At 35.8% G+C, this 13,151-nt stretch overlaps 1 protein-coding gene and 1 long non-coding RNA gene across 2 annotated transcripts; both read right to left on the reverse strand.

Moving 5' to 3' along the window:
• Positions 1–732: 732 nt before the first annotated feature.
• On the reverse strand, positions 733–2,758 carry LOC124220668 (uncharacterized). The gene is made up of 4 exons (XR_006883644.2): positions 2,699–2,758; positions 1,837–2,083; positions 1,508–1,615; positions 733–1,440 (listed from the first exon to the last, which is right to left on the reverse strand). It is a non-coding gene; the product is annotated as an uncharacterized lncRNA (long non-coding RNA).
• Positions 2,759–4,457: 1,699 nt separating this feature from the next.
• Positions 4,458–11,220, reverse strand: LOC124220666 (leucine carboxyl methyltransferase 1). The gene is made up of 4 exons (XM_046629891.2): positions 10,887–11,220; positions 8,226–8,409; positions 7,787–8,138; positions 4,458–4,834 (listed from the first exon to the last, which is right to left on the reverse strand). Exons 1-4 carry the CDS (start codon positions 11,094–11,096, stop codon positions 4,630–4,632), a joined length of 951 nt encoding a protein of 316 aa, XP_046485847.1. The 5' UTR covers positions 11,097–11,220; the 3' UTR covers positions 4,458–4,629.
• Between the last annotated feature and the right edge of the window lie 1,931 nt (positions 11,221–13,151).

Genomic DNA, 13,151 nt, shown 5'->3' on the forward strand with positions numbered 1-13,151 from the left:
AGCTTTGTTACACGGAAAAAGAATTCACGTGGAAAAATATTCGACATTCCATATTTAATGAATTTAGTTATAATGTGAAACATATTAGCAGCCTGTACAATCCAATTTCCATCAAATATATTGTTATTATCCATAGAAAATCTATTACTACACAAGTCACAATATCATTGTATGGTGTGTACAAAACAAGAATTTCGAATGTTATTTACTAGAAATTCGGGTCAAGCTGAAATTAAGTATTTAGGGATGAAAAGCGTCCTAATTCGAACTATTTTTTCTCCTCTTTAACATAATAAAATATTCAAATATCCAGTAGATGCAGAATTGCTCTTATTGAAACGATGTAAATATGAACTTGTATAGACGTAATGGCTCACGCGAAGGCGGATTGAACCGAAAGGTTTGCCGGGCGACGTTTCGGTATACATATAATATAAGTAAACGTACTTTCATTTCCAATATTTGTCCTTCGTGCGGACTCCCTGATTTCTTTTTATCTTTTTTTGGCAATATCGTCAACCTATTTGTTCGATTTGCCACATCGAAGCGATTCGAAGTGATAGTTCACAACAGTGACTCTCATTTGAAAATAAATCCCATGACCGTGGCTTTCAAATTTTGCTTCAAAACAAACAACTGCTCGAGTCATTTCAGGTTGTCGAGTCTACCATGTCAAAGTAATAGGGAAGCTTTGAACATAAATAAAACACATTATTTTTACAATTTAAATATTGTATTAATTAGATATGTTATCTTTGGCAATCAGTCGTACAATTGGCATTCAAGGTTAGATCAATATTCATTCTAAAAATTAAAAAATCGAAGAAGGACATATACATGGTTTAACCCGACTAGACTGGCTCTGTAGGGCAATATGGGAAACGCTAGTGGGGATAGTTTCTCACCATCCTAAAACAAGAGGTATTCAATATTTAGTATAATATTTAGTATACAGTGACATACAGACAAATGGATACAAATTCACGGTATCTCTGTATTTGGTCTACGAATATGGCATGGTTCAAGATGGGGTATCGGTTATAGCATTGTCCCGACTTGCCCCAGCAGCTAATTTAAAATAAAAACAAGAATTGTGACAGAAATACACGCGGTAATTGAAAAATCATGTTCTCACTTGCTGATGCACTAATTTCTGCTGACATTAACACCTATGTTCAAATTATTATGTTAAAATATTACATCAATGTTACATAAACTATTTAGAGGGAACATTATAGAAAAAACGATAAATTTTCGTAATTTTGTGTAACGGCAGGAGCGTGTCCATGATTTATAATGCGACTCGGCGATTTGTGGCGGCCGGTGAAAGACACTAAACGTTGCTTACTCTTTCATTATTGATGCATTGTCTTACGTAATTTGACGTCTGTCCTGTTTTGCCCCCGCCCCCGTATTACCCCGCCGACCACTATCTGTATCCTGAAAATACAGTTAGTGTGTATGTTGTATATTATTTACCGTAAAGTAATTTTGCATGTTTACTTACTTTTCAATCTCAAAAATAAGCAGCTCCATTTATTTGGGTTCATTTTATAATCTCTTGGCTACAGTCGCAATATTCTTCTCAATTACGTCAATCCATCTGCATGATATACTATCAGAAACAGATTCAAGACAAAACTCGATTTATTGATATTTGAAAAAAGGTTCAATTTAAAGCGGATAAATAAGTTCAATTGTACCGGACTTAAGCTCTGTGAGTATAAATCAATAGAAATTTGTTGGTATCATCAGCGAATTCTCATTGATTTGCGCAGATGAATACCATTGGAAGGCTGGAAATATTAGTGGCAAGTAATAGTGAGTTCCATGTACCTTATGGGATCTTGTCGGGCGAGGAGTTACCTACAGTCATTGGTTCGTTTGATACGGTACGACTTTTTGTAGGGATTAATTGGTAATTGCGGGAAACTTTCATATCCCCAGATCAACGGAAGGTAGAAAAATATCCCCAGAAGTAAGCCGCGTTACCATTCCTCCGTTCGACTGCGGCGTCGATTCGTCGCTTGTACTGTCTCTGACTCCGCGAAGTCAAGGTGTCATCCCATGTAGGGCCGAATCACTGGAATCCGGAATGACCGAATGAAATGGACGGAAAAGTCACTACAGTCCGTGTTCCACTAATTCATTGTCGTATTTATACGGAATGGTGGAACCGTCTGGTATCCGCATATTATAACGCTCTATTAACGGCGTCTACAGGAGTAGTATAGATAAATACGAAAGAAGAGGTTATACACAGTCCGATTATTAATCATGAGTGCCAACGAATGCCGTCCCATAAGTATTTTTACGATTATACTTGTATACATAGGTGTATATAACAAGTTCCATGTTCTGTTTCGTCGTATATTTGCATCTCCCTGACTCCCATGTACTCAAATTCCGGAACGGAGTGCCGGAGGGTCGACTTTTATTTTATAAAATAATTAACTATAGTTACCATAAAAGCTTTATCTAATGAGACAAATGAAACCTGCTCCGTTCCGTCGTTCTGTAATTTTGGTACATGTGACAGCAGTTTTTTGCTGATTGAAGTTCATTCATCCGAATAGCAGAGCAACAAGCACAAAACATACGAGCAGCGCTAGTGCTGCGTCAAATCACTAGACAGATGTTAGTAATATCTAGTAAGTTACTAAACTGCTCCTGATTTTTGCTATGCATGAAATCCCACCTTAAATCTGTGGTTTCCCTGTCTCGCCGCTTCGGTCGGATTCGGATAATTTCGGATACTGTCAGTGTTCTTACCCATTCTTACTAGGGATGGAAACATGAGCTGAAGAATCGATTCTCGATTCCGATTCTTTTTTCCGAGATTTCGATTCTCAGAATCGATTAATCAATTTCAAGAATCGATTCTTTTAAAGAATCGATTCTGAGTAAGATTTTTCTTTTTTTTAATTAAAATTTTATAAATTTTTTTTTTTTAAAATAAAACTTGTAAAATAAGGTTAAAGGTACAATAAAATGTAAATTTATAAAATATTATATTTTATTAAAAAAGTAACATTTGAAAACATTAATAAGACTAGTATTTTTTCATTCAATATTGATGCTATAGTGTCATTACTCCGGTTTTAAAATAAATTATAGAATCGATCGCTAAGAATCGATTCTAGATCGATTCTGATAACTGGGAATCGAATCTAAAGAATCGAGTTTTTTGACCACAGAATCGATTCTCGGGTAGAATCGGAATCGATTTTACCATCCCTAATTCTTACCCATCTACTTCCTCCGTGTAAACGAGGCAGGTGCCGGTGTGATGCACCGGTCGTTACAGTGCATAGAAAAACAATTGATTTGAACTTGTGGATTATTCCAGACATGCTCCGAAGACTTCTTTTCAGCTGAAATTGAAGCAAACTAGTTTCGTTGAAAAAAGTTGTGCCAATACGTTGTCATTACTTGTCGAAAGTTGGGCGCACTATTTGAAACACGGTTGGAGATGACGTATAGTAATTAACACACTTCAGTCAACGACGCATATAACAATTAATATGCATTATAGGAAATAAAACTTTTCTTATAATACTAGATTTTCAATTTCCCCGAATGTAAGCATAAATAGAATGCATTGATTCGACGACGTGTGTTGATGCGCAACATTCTGCTGTCGCATTGATGTGCATTTTCATGGGCGACAAATTGTTGCTGCTGTGTTTCGGTGTCTATAAAAATCCAGCCTTATTAAAGGTACTCTAAATCATGCCAATCAATGGAGTTCAATCGATTTGCATATGCGTAGTCAGTCAATCAGCCTGTCTATATTTGCCAAGTAAGCCATATTTAGTTTCAAAAGACCTCTTTCATCTTCGTAATGCGTCAATTCTACATAATGAAACCAAAGTCTCGTAACTTGCACTGGATCGTCTATACCTTTATATTTTTAATTAACGGGCCTTAACAAAGGACATAAGACACATACTTATTGTGCAATGAAACTTTTCAACAGCCTGCCATTAGAAGCTAATTAGAAGCATTACTGAGCGAAGACATGAAAATTAATAAGAAACTATTGAGATACTGTATTTTTGTATATTTCTAAGATGAAACGTATATATCTTCAAGAAAATTATTGTACCGTTACTGCTTTTGAAACATTTCTAGGCCTGTTCACAGATAAATGTGTCAACAGGACATATGGATATCTCATATTTATATGTATTTGTATTTTACTCCTAGAATAAACTATCTACCTATATTTGCATAATTTAATGGAAACTTACTGCTGACTGCCAAACTCTTAGCATCATATTGCTTATCCATGATACTTATTTCGTTTCCAGTAAAACCATTGGACGAAATGACTCAATATAGGAAACTAACTTAAACTACAACTTCAAACCTTTTGATTGAAACAGATAAGTCACCGTTTTTCATTGGCCGAACCGGAGAAAATTATCCAGGATGTGAAAAACCATTACGCATCGTTTTGTTCATTTATCGTTACTATCATTATTATTATTATTCCTTCGAATTCTCTTTAATTTTACATGTTATTTTATATACACATCTTACACGATTCAGTTCGAATACTTAAATACCTGGTGTAACACGACCCTTGCGACAGACAAATATGAAACTTAAGAATAAAAGATGGGACTAGCCCTGAGCTATAGAAATATTTTTAAAAGTTGGACCTTTCCAAGCAACTGCGATACAGTAATGCTGCAACAATTGAACGAGGAGTTCTTGTTCATCCAACATTTCTATTCGCTCTATCCGTGTTCGCTCCGAAGATAGCAGAGAATCATAAACTTCAACCATCGTCCAGGCGTTGGAACCTTCCCAACCGTTTATTGTAAATCTGTAATCAAGCATTTCGTCGGTTATTTGGAGTATATCATATTTTGATAATTCGAAACTGCCAATGAATGGCAAAATTTATTTTAGGGAATAGTATCGAAATTGCACAATGAAATTGATATTGGATTACTCAACTATAGATGGGAGATAATAGGTACACACACCAAGAGCGAGTCACCAAAAGGGCACAACTCTGCCATCAAGTCAAGGATGTGTCAACAAATTCAATACAGGAGCTCCATAAGGACGGAAAATTGGAAAGCATTCGATCGGAAAATAAGTAGCATAGTATGAGCCGGTTCATATTTAAAATGAACGTTCAAAACTTCAAGCGTACGTCGCATCTTTCTTCACTTCTCGCATAAATTATACTCGCCAATAATCACAGGGTCTTTTGCTTCATCTTGAGAAGCCATTAGGTTGCGTATCTCCTTCCATTGTATCGCGCAGCTGCTTTCGTTACTGGCTATCACCATTCTAGACAGCCTAGATCCATCATCGCTTCATCATCCATTATTTCTTACTCAACTCAGTCATTCAGTATGGCAATAATTCATCTGTGACAATTACTTGCACTTGCACTAAATTTCGCCACACTACTTTACTATTTGTGCATCACTTATTTGTGTTTTTGATTCCTATTTTATGGTATTCCTTAATATCTCATCATTGTTTTTTTTTTATATTAAATCACACATTTCAAGCGTGATATGTCATCAGTTCATCATTAATGATTGAGCATACACTCGTAATATGTAAAGTGTATAAAGCAAAGTTGATGCAAATTTAGATTTAAGGGAGCGAATTATGGTTGTTGGAGTTCAAGTCAGCATTGAACATGAATAATAATAGTTGGGTTTCCAAGAAATAGTATTAATATTGACTTACGAATGGTACAAACAAAAGATTCGCGTTTCAACAGAGAATACCTCATATATGCAGTAGTTCAGCTATTTCGATGTATATTAATAGTTTCATTATGTTTTGGCTAACTATAAGTACAACATCCATCTTCGGAGGTCTTTTGCAAAATAATTCAGAACTGAATTTTACAATATTTATGTTTTGGTGCTAGTCAATATGCTCGAATAGATTGTTACTGATATCTCTGCCCATTCTGTAGTTAGTTTTTGGCACTCCTTAGTGTTTCTTGTTTCTACTTTCGCCAAACGTGTCGTGTTTTCATTTCATTCAAATTTTCACGAATTACTATCCCTAATCGAATGACAGGGTTAAGAGTAAACTTTTATTGCTCTGCTACTTACAAATTGTTGTCCAATTCAAAAATCACCGGTTAGCATTTATGTTGACGACACATTATCACCGTTTTCGGCCGCCAAAATATCCAAATTAGTCACTTCTCCACAAGAAACCCAACTGTAATCATCTTAAATGCGAGAAGAAATGATTATTTGTGAGTAGAAATAATACATAACTCGACTAGACCATGTAATAGGAATAGTAGGAGCAATTTTCATTTAAAAAAAAAAACACTTTGAAATAATAATATTTAACGAGTTTGAATTATGCAAAATAAGAATAATCAACATTGATTGATACATAAATAAAAAAAAAAATTGATTTTAGTGAAGAACACAGTGAACACACTCCTAAAAATGTTATTAAAAATCAAAGCTAACACTGCAGAACAATAAAGTTATGAGATTTATTTGCGGAATTGCTTTGCAATTGATCTGAAGATGGCCATGGTTATTAGCTGAAATTTTTTAGCTTTGACGCATTATTATTTATTGATTGCATAGACCTTTATTCGCATATCGATTAGTTGAGGAATTAGTGGCTGATTATACAAATTATCCCGCCGTTATAGTTGTCACAATTTTCGTTTTCACAGCATACTACATCAGTTTCGTTTTGCAGTACACGTACACACCCACATATATGCGTAGGCTAAATTCTCGGTTATTAGAATTTATATGAAGATGAGGAGTTTATATTTCAGCAGCTTTTGCAATCATTTTGTTTGGCGTGGAATGACATTGGATATCCAACGACCTCTGAAAGTCTGTCTAGAGACGAAATGAAATTTCAAGTGTGTCTACCAGAGGCTATTTTGATTTTCCACCTAAGTTCGAGGCCGCTTCAGGAATATCGTAAAAATCAATGTTTTCCTCGATAATGCAAACTAACATTGTCGGACGTTATTTCACGCCAAACATATTTACCGTGAAAATAATGTTTTTTATCTATCAATGATACATACAAAAAGAACCGACCAAGTGTAAGGGAGAGACCTGACCGATTGATCAGATTTCTCCAGCTGAAAAAATTAAAGCTAACAAATGGAGATTGCACAGTCGGACTATGGGGAATATGAATTTGCCCAAAACCTAATAATAATGGCAGTGAAGAAAAATGTACGAAAAGTTGAAGAATTTGTTCGAAAACAGCACATGTTATCATTTCGTTTCATAGAAATTTCATGACGCTGGATACTCTTTAATTATTAAGACATATTATTTCGGCAAAGTCGCGACAATTCATGTCACAGTATTGTCTTGTACCCATTACATTCTCATTTCAATCGCTATTTAGAATCGTCCTCCATATTTATACACATTAGCGTGCACTGTTTACCTGCTCTTCTCTACCTCGGAGCTAGCAGCTTGCCTGTGTTACACCTTGAAACAGCTCAGCTAAATATTTCAGGTATATTGTATCATCTATACATATCATCTATGTATTCTTTCGATTATGTAAAGCCTCAGTTGTTGTACTGATCTCTCATGATACAGATCGTATCGCTTTCTTGATTAAAGTACATTGTATCACTGTTTTATCAATCATGAGGAATCTTTAATTATCCTCTTGCTCACTGATTCCAGTCTTTTCTCCACTATTAATATCTAGCTCTCCAAACAAATATCGACTGAACATTTAATAAAGACATCAACCTTTTCGCCTTTCAGCTACGCTAGAATCTTTTATTCACCTTTTTTGCTGACTTTCTAAGCTTTCGCAGTCCTCGACTCCAGCCAGAAGACAACCGCGACCTCGTAGGTTTGAGAGCATAACTTCTCCAAATTTATCCTTCATATTGACTTGTTCATAATTGATGAACAGTGCATCGGCAAACTTTTTTCCTATCCATTGGAGCAGAGTAGATGTTGCGTTTTTGTCAACATAAACAAGCACACACTCAGCGAGAAACAACGTCGGCAAACTGAAGTCCACTTCGGCTTGAGCAAGCTTGTTTTCCAGCTCCGATATGTTTCTCAAATCGATACCCATCAGGTGATAATTAGCTGCATGCAAATCTGTCGCTGAGAAACTTATTTCACCATCTGAAAAAATAAACAAGTAAATTATTATTAGCACTTTAGTGTTAGTAACTTATTAACTTGTTGCTGAACAAGTTTTTTATTACATACCTTCAGTATTGAGTCTATCTATGAGCTGCTTATGTCTCTTGATGTGGTAACATTTTCTCGATGTGACGCTCGGAAAATCAAGTTCTATAAAATTCTGCGGACTATTTTCGGCGTCTCTCAGTTTCCAGTAGAGCGTATCAAATCCAGAACCCAAATTAATTATTTGACTCTTCTCTCCAGACATCTGTCCAACAATTGTAAAAATTTATGGTTGCATTTTCATCATTGCTAATTTTATAGTGTACTGTGATATTCTTCGACCAAATATTCAACGATTAATTAGTTCTTTTTTCTAATTATAAGTTTGATAAATTATCTGGAATAAAAGTAGGTACATAAAAACAACGAAGTTCAAGTTAGCAAATCTAGAATTACTTTGAAAAAGATAAAATTGCAAAATATGATTATGTGTTCCTCTATTATTGTTCACAGAATTTAAAACAATTGCAAAGCACTGAAAGAACGACTTTTTGAAAAATGCATCGTTAAATCAGCGTTACGAACTTCAACGCCAACAAAGATATAAAGAAATATTATTCGTACAGTGAAATACTTGTTATTCAGATAAATTGAGTGAGATGAGTATTTGGATACTTAAAATGAACGTTCAACAAACAACTTTTATAATAGGAAATTCGAAACACTGTCTGGTAATAGAACTGGATATGGGAACTGCAATATAATGTAGTTGCAAAAGATAACTATCAAACAATTATTGAATGGACATTTTGCGTGATGCTTTGATCAAAGAGCATCTGTAACAATTGCCCATTTTGAGCTCTGCTCCAAATTTTCTGGAACAAGGGCCAAATGATACCTTATAATACTCTAATACTCAGGCAAAATTTTTATACGGGAAGACGTGGGGGCGCTAAGTTTGTGAAATCTCCATATATTTGGTAAGACAGCTACGCAAAAAAAAAAGTCAGATTTGGAAGAGCAACTATGATATTCTCATGTATTTTTCGATGTTGAATCCTAATCTCACGCCAAACATATCCGTATACCCACAAAATACTTCAATAAAGCCAAAGACATCGCCTAAAATAAAATTGAATCATTTTAGGAGTATATGGATATTTTTTACATCAGATTAGAATTCAGCATTAAAAAATACATGATAATATCAAGGTCGCTTTTCCAATCTGAATTTTTTTGTTATGACTGCTTTGCCGAATACATGGAAATTTAACAACTTTGCTCCCCCATACCTACGGAAGCATTTGTATACTCAGACTGAAATTTGTTCCTGAACATAAGGATATCATAAGGTATTATTTGGCCCTTGTTTTGTAAACATTCGCTCGAACCTGAAAATGGGCAATAAGTGTGCCTTAATCTTGCGGAGGCTCTTTATTGGAATCTTTTTGAAATGAATTTGTTTCTACTGCTGTATATATTGAAAAATTGATGTCCATCATAAAGTGTAAATAGTGGAGATGGCTTTTGGAATGGAATAAAAGAAATAAACTTCTTCTAATGACAGTCAGAAAAACTTTGTGAGTGCTGATGAAGAAAATACTAAAAAAATGAAAACAGTGTTTGAAATTGAAGAATAACCAACATGAGCGATGTAAGCAACTCTTATTAAGATGCTTGAAAAAAGATGAGCATAACACAAACCAATTTCCATTTTCATCGGTAGTTTATGACTTGAATATAAATGAAATAAACAATTGTTTTCCATCCTGTTTCTTGCAAGACATTACTCGTTATAGATTCTAGGAATAAAAATTTATGTGACATAATGAGAACAATTGAATTGCTAATGTGACTTTTTATGTGATTTAGCAATTATATAAGTTGTTTAAAATTCGCATTTTCATTGAGATTCAAGTCAATGCGTGATGGATTCTTCACGGTATTACTAAAATTTGTTCAATTTCTAGATCCTGAACAATTATCAGTGAAAGCAATGTTACCAACAAACATGGTTCAGATATGGAATGATCAGTGTCAGACATTAGTCAAGTGATTTAGGTTTGTGGAAATTTAATGTTTCAGGAATGGCGTTTCAAGTGAAAAAGAAAAAAAAGTTAGGAGTTCTTGCCAAATTTCCAAATTGATTCGGTTGTCAAGCGTTTTTTTTTTTTCTCCGCGTTATAGAATAATTATCTATAATTGGTTTAAGATTTTTATCATTTTATTTTATCCAACTTGTTCTACACAAAAGAGGATCCATGTACTTTAGGAACACTTGTTCAGTTGTTTGCAACGGAAACTGCAGAAAACAGTTTTTATTTTCTAAGAGTATAGCATTTACTGAAAATCGCAATGGTTTCTGAGTATTCTTTCGGTGGAATTTAAGGAAAAATGTGAAACAAAAGATCCTGGGTGATAATTTGATGCGGTCGCGAGGGGGAAGAAATTGGCAACGAATTCTGCCAAGGCCAAGCCAAGGGTAAAGTTTGTTTACTTTAATTCTGACTGTCCCATATATTCCCACGAAAGTGGCGCAGCGTGAAATTGGGACAGACGTGACAAACGCTGCGCGGTGAATATTCGAATTGCGCAGCACCGACGATCAGCTGTATGTGCAATACATACCTCTATAAGTTTCTAGGTTATAATGGATGCAGTATTGACATGTCAACTGACGAACTGTCAAAAATGGGTGACGGTTGGGTGAAATTATTGAACAGTGATTGTTTTTTTACCGACCTTGAGAAACTTATTGATGAATACTTCGATCCCCTTGACCCTTGCAAAGTAGCCACGATTTATTTCAGGCGCTTTGCGGTTAGTCTGCTTAACGAAAAGCGAAATGAATGGATCCGTCCAGTAGCCGAGCTGTACGGCGCACCTTTTGCACTCACTCGCGTCGTCGTTTGTCGCTTGGACAGCATCTTCGTCTGTTATTTCGTTTATCATCACTGCTGGGGTTGTTCAAAACTTCTAATCAACGACACATTATATGGCGCTCTTTCTCAGTGGCAAGAGCAAACGCTTATGACCAACTGCAACCGACCGCAGAATCAGCCATATTAGTGAATATTGATACCTGCCGGTACCGTTTTTCCCCTGGCGCTTGAGTGCACATTTCTTACGTCCTTGGGCACGCAACTCGCCCCAGAAACGCGATGTCGTCTAGTGGTTGTCTGTCAGGTGGCGTTCGTAGACAAAAGTTGTCTTTCTGGCCAAACCATCAATACGAGTTTAGACAACAAACTATCAATATAATATAATATAATTAATGAAATCGTTTGCAATTGGTCTGTAGATGATTATAGTGCGGTTATAATTTTTCGAGAAAATGAAAAGTTCTACATGTATCTAATCGATAATCATAACATAAGGTTCAATATTTTTAATAAATTCCCTTACATATCGATAAAGCAACGCTTGTGGCGCAATAATTTATTTTTGCAATTGTTTGATAGTTGACCTCTTCATCTGATTCACTAAAATTATAAAATTGCATTAAAATTGGGGTTATAACGTCATTGGGCAAGAGCCACCTTCCGCGATTTTCATACGGGATTGTATGTGTGGTTTCGGTTATGCTCCTGTCATGCGTAGACCGAATTTATTCTAACCTTTGGGTTGTGACAGCCCACCTCCCGCGTTACGGACATGCCGTGTCCGTTATTATACACAGCTCAAAAGTTAAAATAAGTTCGGCCCCAGGGGCATAACCGAAACAACACATCATCGCGTACGAAAAACGCGGTAGGTAGCTGTCGTCCAATGATGACGTCATAACCTCAACTTTAATGCAATTTTATAATTTTAATTAATCAGAATAAGCGGTTAACTATCGAACAATTGCAACAAGAAATTATTGCCCTACAAATGATTCTCTATCAATATGTGACGGAATTTATTGGAAATATTGAACTTTGTATACGATTCTCGGCTAAATGCATGTACAATTTTTTGTTATTTTCTTTAAAAAAATCGGTTCACTATCAAACAATTCTAATTGCACTACAATCATCTACAGACGAACTGCAAACGATTTCATTAATCATATTATATTATATTCATGGTTTGTCGGCTGAACTCATTTATTAGCCAAACCGACAACTTTAATAGGCAATGTGCAGTCAACGAATATCCATCTATATGTTGCCTTTTTCTTGCCTGTAGGATGGTTCCGAGCAGTTCTTGTTTCAATGGCTTGCGCATCCACTGCCGCTTCGGCTATTGAGAATATGCCCCTATATGACGTAATTTACATTTAAAGGCTGAAGCACATAAAACTTCAGAAGCCATATGCAGAATGCAGAACCCATATATCGGGACAACCTTTTGAAACTTGAAAATCAACTGCGCATACGCGAGTTTTGTCGGCTTTTCGTGCAGGCCAAATGGTGCAGGCCAGCCATCCCGAATTTCAGCTCTCAAACTGCTTCTGGCGGCGATGGGTGCTTTCCATTTACTGACTCAAATCGACTTGTGTCGCTATTTCTGGTGTAACCGGCCAATCTGGGCAAAGGAATACACCAGACATAGCGACACAAGTCGACTTGAGTCAGTAAGTGGAAAGCACCCGATGTAGTTGATACGATTTTCAATATTAGAATCTTAAATAATTGAGGTAGTGACTCCGAAAAGTTTGGGAAGCGTTTGTTATTGGGTTGGAAAATTCATTCTTCAAATAGCGGTCGGAATTTAATACTTATGTTCTTTAAAAATTCAAACGTACACATTTTTTGTAGGCTAGCCTCCTGCATCGCAGACAAAAATATCACTACAAATATCGCTGCGGGAAGATTTCGCTGACCAATGAGATTGAATTATTTGGCGCATGCGCAATTGATTTTCAAGTTTCAGGAGATTGACCCGGTATACCACTGATCTCTACTAGTGATCTGTTAGGACGTCACATAGGGGAAAACCTGGTCGAAAAACTGTTGCTGGTGCTGCTACATCGGCGATCACGACAAACACTACAATGATATGCCAAATCGAGATACGAAGAAT

The sequence above is a fragment of the Neodiprion pinetum genome, chromosome 5, assembly GCF_021155775.2.
Source record: "Neodiprion pinetum isolate iyNeoPine1 chromosome 5, iyNeoPine1.2, whole genome shotgun sequence".
Lineage (NCBI taxonomy): Eukaryota > Metazoa > Arthropoda > Insecta > Hymenoptera > Diprionidae > Neodiprion > Neodiprion pinetum.